At 43.0% G+C, this 15,772-nt stretch overlaps 1 protein-coding gene across 3 annotated transcripts in view; it reads right to left on the bottom strand.

Annotated features, from left to right (window-relative positions):
- Window positions 1-15,772, bottom strand: part of ZFYVE26 (zinc finger FYVE-type containing 26) — a 70,518-nt gene that overhangs the window by 16,496 nt on the left and 38,250 nt on the right. For all 3 annotated transcript variants that reach the window (XM_055289044.2, XM_063644404.1, XM_063644405.1), the window contains exons 24-32: window positions 15,269-15,391; window positions 14,384-14,560; window positions 12,728-12,974; window positions 11,887-11,985; window positions 8,927-9,090; window positions 6,478-6,614; window positions 5,396-5,427; window positions 4,584-4,720; window positions 3,110-3,330 (exon numbers count right to left, since the gene is read on the bottom strand). In XM_055289044.2, coding sequence (XP_055145019.1) covers window positions 3,110-3,330; window positions 4,584-4,720; window positions 5,396-5,427; window positions 6,478-6,614; window positions 8,927-9,090; window positions 11,887-11,985; window positions 12,728-12,974; window positions 14,384-14,560; window positions 15,269-15,391 — 1,337 coding nt within the window. The remainder of the gene's footprint in view (window positions 1-3,109; window positions 3,331-4,583; window positions 4,721-5,395; window positions 5,428-6,477; window positions 6,615-8,926; window positions 9,091-11,886; window positions 11,986-12,727; window positions 12,975-14,383; window positions 14,561-15,268; window positions 15,392-15,772) is intronic.

The following is a 15,772-nucleotide window of genomic DNA, read 5'->3' as shown; positions in this document are numbered from 1 at the left end:
TCTCGAACTCCTGACGTCAGGTGATCTGCTCACCTCGGCCTCCCAAAGTGCTGGGATTACAGGCCTACTCCATTTTCAATGTGAAAGTGATCATGAGAATTGAGAGTTGCATAGCATAGATGCCATGAGTGAAAGCTCTGGAGTCACACTGAGTTCTGGCTCTATTACTTAGTAGCTCTATGACCTGGGGCAAGTTAGTTAACCTTTCTCTGCCTTAATTTACTCATCTGTAAAATGGATATAGTCATGTGCCACATAATGATGTTTCAGTTAGCAATGAACTGCATATACAATGGTGGCCACATAGGATCATAATATCATATTTTTACTATACTTTTTCTATATTTAGATACACAAATACCATAGTGTTACAATTGCCTACAGTATTCAGTACAGTAACATGTTGTACAGGTTTGTAGCCCAGGAACAACAGGTCATAACTTAGGTGGGTAGAAGGCTATACCCTCTGGGTTTGTGCAAGTGCACTCCATGGTGTTTGCACAATGATGAAATCACCTGACAATGCATTTCTCAGAACATATTCCTGTCGTTAAGCAATGCATGACTGTGACAGTGGAGTTTTAAGGATAAAATGAAATAACCCAAGTAAAAGGGCTTAGGATAATGTCTGGAACTTTTCTGGCACTCAATAAATGTTAGATATTAATGTTTGTAATGGGGATGCTCAGGGGTATTTGAGACAAGGCCTTTACACTGTATGTTGGGGGCTTACAAGCGACCCATCTGCTTTTTGGTCCTTTTGAACTCTCCTTCGTGAGTGAGAGAGCATAGATTCAGTATCAATGGCCTGTATTCCTGGTCAGTGCACAGGCCACATCATTACCATTCCCTGGAGATGCTGCTGGGTGGAGGCATCCTGGTCCTTCACTCTTATTCTAGACTTGACATCCTCACCCTGGGTTAAGGATGGGCCCTCATTACAGCCTAGTAGGGCTGCCTTCTGTGATCTCACCTGATGCTTGTAAAAACCTTATAAGGATAGAAAGCCCAGAGGGCTGGATTATACTGTCTAGTGCTGCTGAGACAAGCCTACACTCAAGGTTCCTGAATCTTGTCTCATAACTGCAGCAAAAACCTCTGTGGATCCTGACTTATCCACCAATTACCTAGAAAGGGATTCTGTACATCAGTGATTCTTAACAATGTAGGGATGGGGGAGAGGAAAGTATAGTGTATAAGAGCATCGGCACTCATTATATTTTTGCATATTTGGGAAATGAAAACATTTGTAGTAGGTGGTGAGTTTATTTTTATGTTTTTAGAGACTGGGTCTCACTACATTGCCCAGGCTGGTCTCGAACTCCTGGCCTTGGGATCCTCTTCCCTCAGCCTCCTGAGTAGCTGGAATTACAGTCAAGAACGACTGCACCCAGCTGAGTTTTGTTTTTAAACCTATATTTATTTGTTTGTCTATCAGAAGGGGGTATGAGTTAAAAACATTAGAAGAATATTCTGAAAACCAAGAGTTTGTAAGTGATTTGCATGGCAACACATGTGAGCAATGAATCCACTCCCATCAGCAAATTGGTGCAAAGGGAAAGATTCTTAGAGTGGGCGTGTCTGAATGCAGGATCAGAGAAAAGGCTATTTAAATAGAAACCATTGCTGTAAACTGTCAAAGACGTGCAAGACACCTTGGGGTGGGTGAGAATCCTATTAAAGTGAGGACTTCCTTACTTTCTGCTGCCCTCAGCCTAAAAATGGATATTTCCTCCATCTGTATTACATTTTAAAGGAAATACACGACTTGATGTGAAGTTTGTTTTCCTCCCAATCTAAATATCTTTTCCCTTTTCCATTTGCATTACTGATATTTGAGATATATTTGAATATATTTTTACTTTTGCCTTAAGTCTTTTTTCATGTTTCCTTTGTTTTCCACCTTTTGGTACGTGGAAAGGTTTCTGTTTTTTTCCTCCTATCCTTTTCTCATAATTAGGTAGATTTTTTATTCTTTTCATGGTTATTTCAAAAATTTAACACATATCTGTTTCTTCATTTATCAACTTGAAAAATGACGTAGAATCTATTACCTCTTGATATAAATGAATCAGATTAGTTCCTTTTTACTTCCACTTTCTGTTTCACCTCCTCCTGCTTTTCTCAACCTTCTAGTTTTTGTTACTAAAAATAATAAAAATCACGAACATTTTCTGAATACACAGTATATACCAGGCTTAGTTCTTCACCATTTACATGGATGATCTCATTTTATCCTCATAACAGCCCCATGAGATCAGTATTACCACCCCATTTTATAGAGGAGGAGACTGAGGCCTAGAGGGGTTAACAGAGCTAGGAAGTTGTGAAGCTGGGATTTGCTGTGCTCCATGCTGGCTGCTGAGTTTGCAGGCAAGTATTCCAAGCAAATGTCTGAGGGAGGCAATGATACTGCAATGAAAATTATGCTCCCTTCTCCCAAATCTGGTTAGGACTGAGTGCTGGGAACACACAATCTGAGTCACACATCTGAGTGGATAAGCAGGGAATTAGGAGTCACTGTCAGGTTAATGGATGGAGTCAAAACTGGTTGTACAGGAATCTGAGGGAGGTCTAATCATACCTTTTCCATACACACTTCTACTTTATGATCCTGGTTCCTACCTGGGACACAGGAATAGACCAATTCGCACAGTGCTTTTTAAAATCTATTATCCAGAATTCACAGTTTGAATTTGGTCAGGATTGGAGTAGAGTTTTGTTCAAGGCTAATCACTGGACGTTCAAGGAGGACACATTTTCTTTAAAAGCCAGAAAGTCCCACAGAGACTAAAGGTGCTTCCCTACACTGACTTTAATGACAAATCAACTAACGAAAGTCTTTACTCTCTTTCTGACTGGTATAGCTAGAGTAAACTCTGCTTTGCGGATCTGCTCCGAAAAAGAAAAGGACACAGGGTGCCAGGTAGGATGGGGAAGAACACTTAAGATCTGGCAACACCATTTCGTCAACATTACAGAGATGAAAAATATTTCAGCATGTCTTGTCAGAGAGGATGGTGAGACAAAAAAATCACAGTGGCGTCAGAAAAAGAAGGTGGCTAGAAATTGCTCCTGTGTAAAAGAATAGAGACCCGTTGCCCTCTACCTGTCACAAAGAGCCAAGTCTTGGCTCTGGCCGGCTTTGACAAACATCATCTTGGCGCTGAACAGCAGCTGCTTCATGATGTCCGTGAGCAGCCCGGCATCCACCTCTGGGTTGGTGAGGCCCTTGGAGAGCCTGCAGCAGTGCTCAATCAGCTGGTGACCACAGGCAATGCTGTCCCTGTGCAGATTCAGGATGGCAATGCACAAGGAGGCGCTGGGGGCCTGGCCAGGGTGGAAGAAGGGAGAACACACGGTGAGTCCAGGAGCCAGAGCATTCTCCAAAGGTAGCTGGGTGGCAGAAATTACCCTTCCCCTTTCAAAAGGCTGAAAGACCCTGGAATAAGGAACCAGATTCCACAAGAAAGCACAAGTGGAACTAAACAAATTTCAGATGTTCTAAGTAGCACTGCCAAAGCTCTGGCTTTTAAGTTATGTCATTTTACTGGGAAGAAGGGAACTGTGTCCACCTCTTACCTACTTCTTTATTTTTTTGAAACAGGGTCTCACTCTGTTGCCCAGGCTGGAGTGCAGTGGTGCGATCTCAGCTCACTGCAACCTCTGCCTCCCAGGCTCAAGCAATCCTTCCACCTCAGCCTACCAAGTAGTGGGGACCACAGCTTTGTGCCACCACACCCGGCTAATTTTTGTATTTTTTTTTTGTAGAGACAGGGATTTCACCATGTTGCCCAAGCTGGTCTCAGACTCCTGGGCTCAAGCGATTCACCCACCTCAGACTCTCAAAGTGCTGGGATTACAGGTGGGCACCACTGCGCCCAGCCTTGTTACCTACTTCTTGACAATGTCCATAGGTCTCCTCCTTTTTCTGGTCCACTAGTGCAAGTCCTTATTGCTGACTTGGACAACAATGGTCAGCTCGCTTGTCTGACCCCCTAGAGGAGTTTCTGCTTTAAGCCATGGACACACTGCTGCTAAATTAATAATCCTAAAGCACACTTGGAAACCTTTCATAGGCCGTTGATACATATCAAGTAGGTAGTCCTTACTGCAGAACGCAAGGCCCTATACATAAATAATCCTTTTCAAGCCTTTTATGAGCTCTCTATTAACCCTATTGACTCTATGGTCCCTTCAAATTAAACAGCTTCCACTTCTCCAATCATGCCCTGCAATTTTAGACACGGTGTCTTTGCTCAGACGTTTTAATTTTGTATTCTTTGTCCTTCCCCATCCCCGCTTTCCTCACAACCCCCAGCTTTCTGCTTGTCACACTCCTACCATTCTTCCAAAGCTCATCTTAAATGCTACCTCTTCCACGAAGCCTTTCCTGGTCTCCCCTTGTGCAATTCCCAAGATGTTCATTATTTTCCGCCTTAACAGATTTACTGGTTTAGCTCCCATATTATTGCACTATAAACAAGTAAAGGCCAGGTGTGTTCACCTACCTCTGTATTTCTTGTCATACTGCTACACATCATAAAAAAACTTAAGTGACCATTGCATTTTATTGCTATTACCTGCTCATAGTAAAATTCACTCCGCACCAGCTCATTTTCCTCCTCTTTGAGATCCAAGATCCATTCCACCTCATCTGCTTTGGGGACTCTCACCACAAAGGAGTATGGAGGGCTTTCACTCTTTGAGCTGTCTAGAGCTGAGAAGAGAAATGCCATTCATGTGTCATTCACTGGCTGGCAGTTCAGTCTAATCCAGTCCACTGAGCTGGCATGAGTTGCAGGTAGACACTTGCCTGCTATCTCAGGGCCCCTTTCTCTCTCATTGGTTCCTTTTGTTTGCTTTAGGACACCCCACTAAGCACCTCAAACCATCTTCCCCAGGCGTAGACCTGGGGTGAGTGTTATAGTATTTGTCACGTAACCTTCTTGCTTCACACAAGAAACCTTAAAAGGGGCGTGTTTCTCAAATAGATGGCTGAGCCACTGGATACTCTAAAAACTAACCTGTTGTGGACGGATACAGGCCAAACTGTTAACAGGGATTACCTAGGGGTAAGGAGGGAGCATGGGGAGGTAGGATGGTAAAGGGAAACTTAAGAAAAACTAAAATAAAATCACCTACTAAAAGTTAAGAACCAAATTATTTGGTTGCTGGTCTTCTCAATGCTGGAAGCTAATGGGCCAGTGTAATAGGTTAATATGATGAACTTCAGAGGAAACAGGCTGATACAAATGCCAAGAATTTGCTTTGGCAAACAAGTTGGATGGAGTGCATAAGTTGGACAAGTATATCAGTTACAGCTGATATGCTGAAGATAGAGTCAATTTAAGTACACAAATGAAGAGTCACAGAGAACGGGATTTGGCCTTACCTTCTGGTTTTCCTGAAGGCTCCTCTGGTACACTGAAAACAGAGAAAGAAAATTTATTAAATAAATGCCTGAGTCACTTCTTTGTTTTGAGCTTAGTAGACAGCATCAACTTACAGTGTCTCCCTGGTACAATGGAGGGCTCTTTGAGGGTAGAATTGTTGAATGAAAGAGTCCCCCATCAATACTAACTGCCCATTTCAAATCTCAGCAGTATGGTGTGTGGGTAATTCCTCCCGGAGGGAGGGAGGCAGTGGTATGCTAGGGTCACGGAAACTGTAGAATAAGTATGGTATGTCTTCCTTCCTATGAGATCAGTAATCATTATGGTAAATAGTGACCAAAAATGTTCATATCAGGACAAACACAATAATGCTATGGAGGAGAATATAAAATCTATTTAAGTTTGTAAATAAAACATGCAGAATTCAAAGTAACTGGTTTTGGATGGTTGCTTTGGCCCATATTCCTAGATGCTCTAGGAGTCTTAAGTTCATGCTTCTTTGCTACTAGAAGTAGTGGAAACAATTCAGCAACACTGAGCCAACAAACAAAGTCTTGATCTGTCTCGCCAGAGGTATGAGCAGTTTCTGAAAGTTGTTACCAGGTGAACTCTGTGTAGGCAAGTATGGAGGCTCTTCTAATTACGGATTACAAGCAAGAATGACTACCTAGATCAGAGTTGATATAAGCGATGCCCAACCATTCAGCAGGTGTGAACACGTCCATTTGAGTCCAGCTGAGACCAGTTGAAGCAAGAGAGGCTGGAAAATAGGTGAGTTGGTGAACTAAGCTCAATGGCCTCTGTCTGGGGAAGGGCTAAGGAATCAACGTCCTGATTTGAGAGAGAACATCATGTAAGAGGCTTGAACACCTCTTCCTCTCACCCTACTTTCTCTCTTAGTGGTTTCTCTGACCAAGGTCAGTGTACAAACACTTCAGTGTAGAGTTAATGGCATTTCAGTGTGAATGTTAAACATTTCTGGATTTGAAATGCTCTCCATAATGAGACTTCTAGGAGTGTAGGGACCTGGGGAAGAGTGCAGTGGTCAATAATAGCAACAGCTCTGCTGTAGGACACTCACTCTTTGTTGCAGTAACTATAGCACTGATCACACACACGAGCAGGGTTCTCTCTGCAGCCTTCAACCACCATTTTCTTAGTGGAGCAGGAGCTGCACACTAGCCGGCCACAGCGGCGACAATGATGACGCCTGTTAAACTGAGGAATGCCATCAGGAAGAGAAGAAAGAGGGAGGAGAGAAGGGGAGATTGCTGTCAATCCATTTATACATGGTATTAACTACCAGTGGCTTACTTATTAAGAACACCAAGTGCTTGGGTCTCTATTGGAAAAGGACACACCAGTCCTTGCCCTCAAAAATCAAACATTTAAAAATATCTGTCAGCTGATGGGCAAAGGTGCCAAGTCATGGAGTTTTGCAATAGCTCCTGACAAGTTCTACTTGTGTATGGAGGCAACATGTGGAGAAACAAGAAAAAGTAGTGGAGAAGAAGTCACTTTCTGAGCCAGTGCAGATCACATTTCTACCTGGTATTGATGACAATGATTAAAAAGTATCCCTTTCAAAATGCCTTTATTTATTTGTTTTCCCCAAGGTTATTTTAGCAGGTGCCATTTGTAACACATGATAAACATGAAGCAAGACTTTTAGGCTGGGCGCAGTGGTTCACGCCTGTAATCCCAGCAGTTTGGGAGGCAGAGGTGAGCGGATCACCTGAGGTCAGGAGTTCGAAACCAGCCTCACCAACATGGTGAAACCCCATCTCTACTAAAAATACAAAAATTAGCCAGGTGTGGTGGGCGCCTGTACTCTCAGCTACTCGGGAGGCTGAGGCAGCAGAATAGCTTGAACCCAGGAAGCGGGGGTTGCAGTGAGCAGAGATCACACCACTGCACTTCAGCATGGGTGACAGAGCAAGACTCTGTCTCAAAAAAAAAAAAAAAAAAGACTAAAAATATAAACACTTAGGTATAATTTAATTTTACACACAAATTCTTAATTTGTATCAGTCAACTCAGAATTTCTTATCAGTCTTCTCCAAATTATATACCTTCTCTATACATCCATATTCTGATGTGTGTAATACAGTAATAATATTATCAAGCTCATCAGGTTATAAAATTTAAGAGAGATAACTTAAGCAAAGCACTTAGTATCATGCCTGGGACATATACAGTAGGCAGTCAATAAAGGCCAACTGTTGTCATTATTAGAATTTAAAGATTAGAAACTCTTTCTATAATCTACCCTATAAGTAAGTAAACCTTCTACATGGTGGTTTCAAAGCTAGAGAGCAGCTTGTCATGCAAAACTCCTTTCAGTGTCTTGTCATATGTCTCAACAAGCCACAACCAATTGTCCTCCTTGAAGATTTGTAAGTTTAAATAAGGAAAATATCTGACTTTGCTTTCCTAATATCTTTTTTTAAAAAAAAAGCTTAATTTTTATTTTAGGTTCAGGGGTACATGTGCAAGTTTGTTATATAGGTAAACTCATGACTCAGGGGTTTAGTGTACAGATTATTTTGTCACCTGGGTACTAAGCATGGTACCTAGCAGTTTTTCTTCCCTGAAATTCTCCCTCCTTCCACCCTCCTCTCTCTCAAGTACACTCCGTGTCTGTTGTTCCCCTTTTTCTGTCCATGTGTTCTCAATATTTAGCTCCCACTTAAAATTGAGAACATGTGGTATTTGGTTTTCCATTCCTGTGTTAGTTTGCTAAGGATAATGACCTCTGGTTCCATCCACGTTCCTGCAAAAGACATGATCTTGTTCTTTTTTATGGCTGCATAGTATTCCATGGTGTATATGTACCACTTTTCTTAATCCATTCAGCAGTGGATGGGCATCAAAGTGACTTTAAAGTACTGCTTCATTTCATTCTAATAGAAATATTACATCTGTTTTATAGATGAGGAGGAAACAGACGCAGAGCAATTACATCACCATCGTTTTCATCAGCATTGAGCTGATGTGGCATACTGGGCAGGTACTGCGTTAAGTATGGTGACATGTATTATCATATTTAATCCTAACAGTTCCATGAGCCTAAGAATATATCATCCTTAGTTTACAAGTAGGCACATGAGACCAAAATAGTGTATAGTCACACTGTCATTAAGAGGCAGAGCCAAGATTAGAACCCAGGCCCTCTGTCTCCTGAGTCAGTGCATATAACCACTGCTAGGTCACCAGTCTTACTGTCAAAGACATGGGAGCCGGAAACAAGATCCACTGACACCTGGTGACTCCTCCTGCCTCTTTTTTATTATCTCATGACAATGGCAAAGATTTTAGAATTTACGGCTATTTGAGGGTGTCTCCTACCTGTCTGAGTCCAGAAAATACATTCTGGTGAGGTCAAAAATAAACCCAAAGTCTTAGATTTGGCAGTTCTGAAAATATCGATATTCTCTCGGGGATAGGCGGTGACTGTAAACTCAGGCTCATGAACTAGAATTCTCCTTTACCTTCTCCTGAGGGTGACAGTGGAGACTGATGCTGCTTACCATGGTGAAGTGCTCCCTGCAGCAGACCATGCAGATACTCTCAGTCTCATCCGGTACCCACTGGTGCCTGGCAGGTGGTGTCGCTGGAGGCAAAAATTCCTGTGGGGGCTGGGTTGGTGGGAAACTCCTTTCCCTTAGACTAGGGGAATGTACACTGGAGATACCTGGGAGGCAGAGCCAGAGGTCAGAGTAAAAGGTAATCAATATACCAGCTTACAGATGAAGAGGGAATGATAGAATTTCACCATTTTATAAATCCTTATTGAAAGAACAGATCCAGTTAATGATCATCAGTGGCTGTTTGTGTCATAAAAGAGAGACAACTGAACATTGTGTGCCTCCTGATGGATGTGTACACCACCTGCTATCAAGTATACTTACTAAAAAATATTAAGCCTGAATCAAGTCCAGCTTCTAGAACTAACTACAAGTGTCCTGGAAATTCTGGGGATAAAGACACAGATTGCCACAGGAAGGCAATCAGCAAAATCCAGCAGGTGGGAAGCTCCGGGGGACAAATGACTAGTCTCCTCCACAAATAAAAAAGAGGTAGGGGGGATAAACAAGAAAAGACGCAGGGAAACTATTGATTAAAGGCGCTTTAAAAGGCCGGTGCAGTGGCTCATGCCAGTAATCCCAGCACTTTGGGAGGCTGAGGCAGGAGAATCACTTGAGGCCAGGAGTTCAAAACCAGCCTGGGCAACATAGCAAGACTCCATCTATACAAAAGAAAAAAATACAAAAGTTAGCCAGACATGGTGGTGTGTGCATGTAGTCCCAGCTACTAGGGAGGCTGAGGTGGGAGGACTGCTTGAGCCCAGGAGTTCAAGGTTATAGTGAGCCATGATCATACTACTGCACTCTGGCCTGGATGACAGAGGGAGACATTCTTAAAAAAGAAAAAGAAAAAAAGATTTAAGAGCTATTTCACCAAATGGCATGCCATGTATTGACATTATTTAGATCTTGAGTCTGGAAAAACCAACTATAAAAAAATCTTGATGAGACAGCTGGAGAAATTTGAATACTGACTTGATATTTGAGAATAATAAGGAATTATTATGAATTTGTTTCTAGATGTGATAATGGTATTATGGCTTTGTTTCATGAAAGTCCTTACCTTTCAGAGATTTATACTGAAATATTTATAAATGAAATGATATGATATCTGGGATTTGCAAATTTTCCATAATAAAAAGCTCATATAGGCTAGGTGCAGATTATGCCTGTAATCCCAGCACTTTGGGAGGCCAAGGGGGAGGATCATTTGAGTTCAAGAGTTCGAGACCAGCCTAGGCAACAAAGCAAGATCCTGTCTCTACAAAAAATAAAATAATTAACCAGGCAATGGTGGTGTGTGCCTGTAGTCCTAGCTACTTGGGAAGCTGGGGCAGGAGGAATTGACCTGCAGTGAGCTCTGATGGCACCACTGCACTCTAGCCTGGGCAACAGAGTGAGATCCTGTCTCCAAAAAAAAAAAAGGCTCACACACACACACACACACACAAACACACACACACAGACACACACACAGACACACACACACACCAAAGCTGCTCAGGCTGCCATTTATACAGATGCATGAAGCTGCTCATATACTTGCAAGGCTGAGCCCTCCCCTCAGCTCAGCTGGTTACCATGAAGCATGGCTAATTCTCAAAGTATGGCCAGAAAATGCCACAGTCTGCTTTATGATATGTAAAGAGATTTCTTATCATTTAGCAGAGCAACATTGGCTGGTCACAGAAGAAGAGAGCTGTAAAACATAGTGACTCTTAGTAGCACTCAGAAGAGACCTTAGAATCCTGCTCCTTTGACCATTTGGCAAAACAAAACACTTGGCTGAGCTTCTTTTGAGAGTAGGCCATTGTGTGGGGGCTGGAGACCAGGGGACTGGAGGGGTGGTGAAAAGGGTGACCAAGACATGGCTGAGGGCTTCAAGGTGCGTGTGCTTTGTGTGTGACAGTATGAACTTGAGGGCTAAGTATAGTCAATCCTCATTAATACCAGATTGCATATTTGTGAAGTTGCTTATTAACATTTGTAACCTCAAAAACTATATTCATCTTGCTTTTGTGGTCATTTGCAAACACATGCGGTCATGAAAGTTTTGAGTCACCCAATACTCAACACACAGATTCTCAGCCGAGGTTGTTTCAACCTCTATACAACAGTGACCTGGCTGGGTGTGGTGGCTCATGCCTATAATCCCAGCACTTTGGGAGGCCAAGGCAGGTGGATCACATGTGGTTCGAGATCAGTTTGGCCAACATGGTGAAACCCTATCTCTACTAAAAACACAAAAATTAGCTGGGTGTGGTGGCACACGCCTTTAATCCCAGCTACTCGGGAGGCTGAGGCAGGAGAATTGCTTGAATCCAGGAGGTGGAGGTTGCAGTGAGCCGTGATCGTGCCACTGCACTCCACCCTGAGCGACAGAGCAAGACTCCGTCTCAAAAAAAAAACAGTGACCAGAAGATGGAGGTGGTAGTGGACAGTGCGGGGTAGTGCCAGAAGCTCAGTGCTGGGGCTAGTTGAATGGGATTTGAATCCCAATTCTGGGACCTGTTGGGGGGGTGGCCTCAGGCAAGTCACTTAACACTTCTGAACCTCCTTTGCAGAAAAAAGGAAATAGAATAGAATCGTCTAGGATGAGTTTTTAGGATTTAAGATTACCATCTATGTGAGATACATGTACATATTTCCCTTAGGAACAAGAGTTCTGGATTTGCTAGTTCAGTGTGGAGACTTTATGGACATACTGCCACAAATAACAATAGTTGACTGTATGTTGAATCTTTTGAGATATATATAAATCTGGAATGAACCAAGATAAATAATTAATAATGTTGTAACTGGCAGTGAAAAAAAGAAGCAAAAAAAAAAAAAAAATTCTGAAGGACAGAATAAGGCAAGACTAAACTGAAAAATTTTAGTGAATAATCAGAGCCAGTTCTTACCAGGAGGAGCAGCAGGAGAGAACTCTGCTGATGGTGATCTAGGGAGGGTCTCGGGATCTGCAGCCTGGTGGACAATTTCTTGGAGGTGAATCACAGAATCTGTAGAGAGGGAAAATGCTCACAAAATATGGTTCTACCATATGTATCTTGATTCACCACCCTAGGCATTTAGAACAAAGCTCTGTTGGCTTCTCTGATTGTCATTCCATGTCTCTACTAGGTATTAAGAGAATGGAGGAGGTACCTCTAAGCCCATAGCACACGTTTCTTAAACGCCTCGAAAAACAAACCACAATTTAGGCAGATAAGATAATGAAATGGACACTAGGATTCTACAAAATAAATAAAAAAAGTGCGAGAGGAAAGTGGAAGACGTTGAAATGATGCCCCTGGAGGGTAGGGAGTACGAAAAAAGAGCTGGCCGGGAACATCAGTCCGTACTCATTTCAGTTTCTTCAATGTAGAAGAGGCTGAGTCAGCTCACATACAAGTGATATTTGATGTGATCCTGGGCATAAGGCATACTCTCAATACCAAATGATGGCAATGAAGAGCCCGCTATCTCAAGGCCAGACAGAGACCATTTCCAGCATATTTTGCTTTCCAAACCTTTATGTTATTATGCATGCAGTGGTTATCTACCATCTTTTAATTCTGGTCACTATTCTACTTCCTCCAAGACCAAGATCTCTCCTACATAATAAAGAGATAGCTCTCCTGAAGTGTATTCATTCACTCTAGCTCAACCCAAAATATTAAAAGGGGAGCAAATTAAAACTAAGAACGCAGCATGGCATTTCTTCCTCCATGTAGAATCCCCTTCTAGGATGCCAGAAGTTACCTGATCGTTTCTCCCTCTGAGGGTATGGAAAGTCCAGGGCTTTCTCTGCGTATCTGGAAAGCAGTGAGTCCACCTCGTCCATAGTGAAGCCAATCTCCTGTCCAACCAGCAGCTGCTGCAGAGTCTGCACAGCCACAGTGGCCCAATCCACCTTCATGTTCATAAGCAGCTGCTCCAGCATGAGCAGGGGGTTAGAGAACAAGTGGGAATAGCTGGCCCGGTGCTGCTCAGGCAGGGTCAGCAGAATCTGTTTGTGGGATAGATCCACAGAGTAAAGAAAATAGTACACAAATTTCAGAAAAAACTCAAGATTCTCACTGGGAAGGGGAAGGGTACATGAGAACAAAAGGCGCATAGCCAGCTACTGAAACAGACTTGCAGTCTTTTAGGAAGGCTGAGCTCCCCACTGAATTCTGCAGATGGTAATTGAGAAGTACTCCAGGACCTTCACCAGATGAGGGGTTAGTAAACTTTTTCTATAAAGTATCAGAGAGTAAGTATTTTAGGCTTCATGGTCCATAATGTCTGTCTCAAACATTCAGCTCTGCACATGTACCTTGAAAGCAGCCATAGGTAAAATGATAGTTGCACGTGTGCTCCAATAACACTTGCTTTACAAACGCAGGTTGGGGACTGTATTTGGCCCACATTTGGTAGCCTGCTCACCCCTGGCCTGGACCCTCCAGGTATGATTGAGATCTCCCTGACCCTTAATGCCACCATTCTGTTTATTTGAGGCTTTACTCAGAATGAGAAATACAAGATGGTGTCAGTGGTCTAATGAAACCTGGCACCTCCTATCTCCTACAGGTAAACGATGAATCTAAGTTCTCCTTAGAAGCCACAATCACTAGGCTTGAAATATGTTCACTGACCCTGTTCACTGCCAGTTTTCAAGGGTTCCCCTACTCAGCTACAGCGCATTGGGTGTATCTTCTTAAGGAACATGTTATGTAGTTTAACTCTTAGTAAGTGGGTCAGTGGTTATATTTATGGCTCTCCTAGCACTCGTTCTATTTGTGGGGTAGTATATAGGACTGCCAGGCAGAATAATTAGAAGAATACCAGAGGGCCCTAACTCTCTTCAAACTCTACTTCACTGGATTACTTTTTCTAGCTGGCGGTTTCTTCTATTAATGTCTCCAAGGTTATACATCAAAGATAAGAACTTATCTCATCTAATTACGTAGACAACTAACCCTCTTCCACTAGCACAGACAAGTTTATCAAGCAATCATTTTAAATCCTCACATCAGAAGCCCTTTGGAAGATGTCCAGTCCCTATCGCAAGACCAGTTTTACTTGATCTGGGGTAGAGGTGAATAACTTGGTATTTTTTTTTTTTTAAGTCCAGGTGATTCTAATATATTGTCAGAACTGAGAAGCATTGGTATAGCAGATGCCATGGAAACCATAAAGGCAACTTAAGAGGACCAGGTAGAATTCACTATGGAGGCAGGACAGGAAGAGAATGACAAGTCCTAGGAGACTCAGCTAGGATACAGTGGGCTACTAGGGTAAAGATTTCATACAGCACAGGCCAGGGATGGCAGGTGCCTGGCAAAAGAGCCATTGAAAAGGCAAGTTCGGAAGAAGAGCTAGGCTCGCAGCCTCTCCCTCAGGTATGCCTTCCCAACACCTCCTTTTCCTCCTTACCTTGGATCCCACATACAGCGCCTGGATTTCACGGTGTCGGACAGCAGTCAGTTGTCCATAGAAGTGGGTGGTGAGGTAGTTGGCCAAGAAGTGAGAAGTGGCCAAGCTAGTGTGCTGGTCGAGGGATTGCTCTGTCACTTCAAGGCACATGGTGGGGTCAGGGATTCTTCGCAGAAGCTATTGTCAAAGGGTAGAGGAGGAAGGTGAGGCCTGCAGAAGAGCTCTTAGACCAGCTTTGTTTTGTTTGAGAATAGAATATTTAGGTTTACTCATTTTGGACTAACCCTTTCTCTATACTCATTTTTTTTTTTTTTTTTTGAGACAGAGTCTCACTGTTGCCCAGGCTGGAGTGCAGTGGCGCGATCTCGGCTCACTGCAGGCTCCGCCCCCCGGGGTTCACGCCATTCTCCTGCCTCAGCCTCCCGAGTAGCTGGGAATACAGGCGCCCGCCACCTCGCCCAGCTAATTTTTTGTATTTTTAGTAGAGACAGGGTTTCACTGTGTTAGCCAGGATGGTCTTGATCTCCTGACCTCGTGATCCGCCCGCCTTGGCCTCTCAAAGTGCTGGATTACAGGCGTGAGCCACCACGACCGGCCTCATTTTTTTTTTTTTTTTTTTTTTTTTTTTTAGCCACCTCTGTAGTTTCCCAAATGCCATGGCTTTGACAGGACCAGAATTCAGCAGAATTCTGGACCCAGCTGCCCCATCTGGCACCTAATGCAAGGCTAGGCCCCTTCTGCTCAAGATGACTATAACCAGCTCCAGAAAGATTTGAAGAGGCATAGCTGAGATTGCGTGGGATTCAACATGAAAATAAAGCCATCTGATTTCACTAACCTTCTTGTCCCACCCCAGAAGAAAAATGGAAAGAACTGGGGGCTTACTTGCAGAGCCTTGTCATGATCTCTTCTTTCTAGAAGGTGGAGAAGATGCTTTTGATGAAGGCTGATTAAATGTTCTCTTGGAATGGGGTACAGGCAGCCCCACTCTTCACACAGTTCATACTCCTGGAAGGAAACACACATGCCTTCAACCCCTTTACATGACTGCCTGATTCTTCTCTGCAGTCTTGAGTCTGCAAAGCCCCAGGAATGTTTATAAGTGCTGATGGGAACTTCACTATGATGAAAATGATTGAAGCAGGCTTACTGTTCATATCACTTTCCTCTTAGCAGTACCATAAAAAAAAGCTGATGACATGTGGCAACAGACACTTGGTGTCAACCCTGGGGAGATTCTAAGGAAGTGGGAAAGACTGAAAAGACTGTTTAAAGGACATAGCCACCCATGCTATAAGAATGGGTAGGCCCAATGTTGTCAGACTTTTAAGTTACAAAACCTTTTTAAAATCATAAAATTTCTGTATTTTAAAATTTTGGCAATAAAGT

This window comes from Symphalangus syndactylus, chromosome 8 (genome assembly GCF_028878055.3).
Source record: "Symphalangus syndactylus isolate Jambi chromosome 8, NHGRI_mSymSyn1-v2.1_pri, whole genome shotgun sequence".
In the NCBI taxonomy this organism is placed as follows: Eukaryota; Metazoa; Chordata; class Mammalia; order Primates; family Hylobatidae; genus Symphalangus; species Symphalangus syndactylus.
Note: the sequence above shows the minus strand (reverse complement) of the source record. Positions and strands in the feature narration are given on the sequence as shown.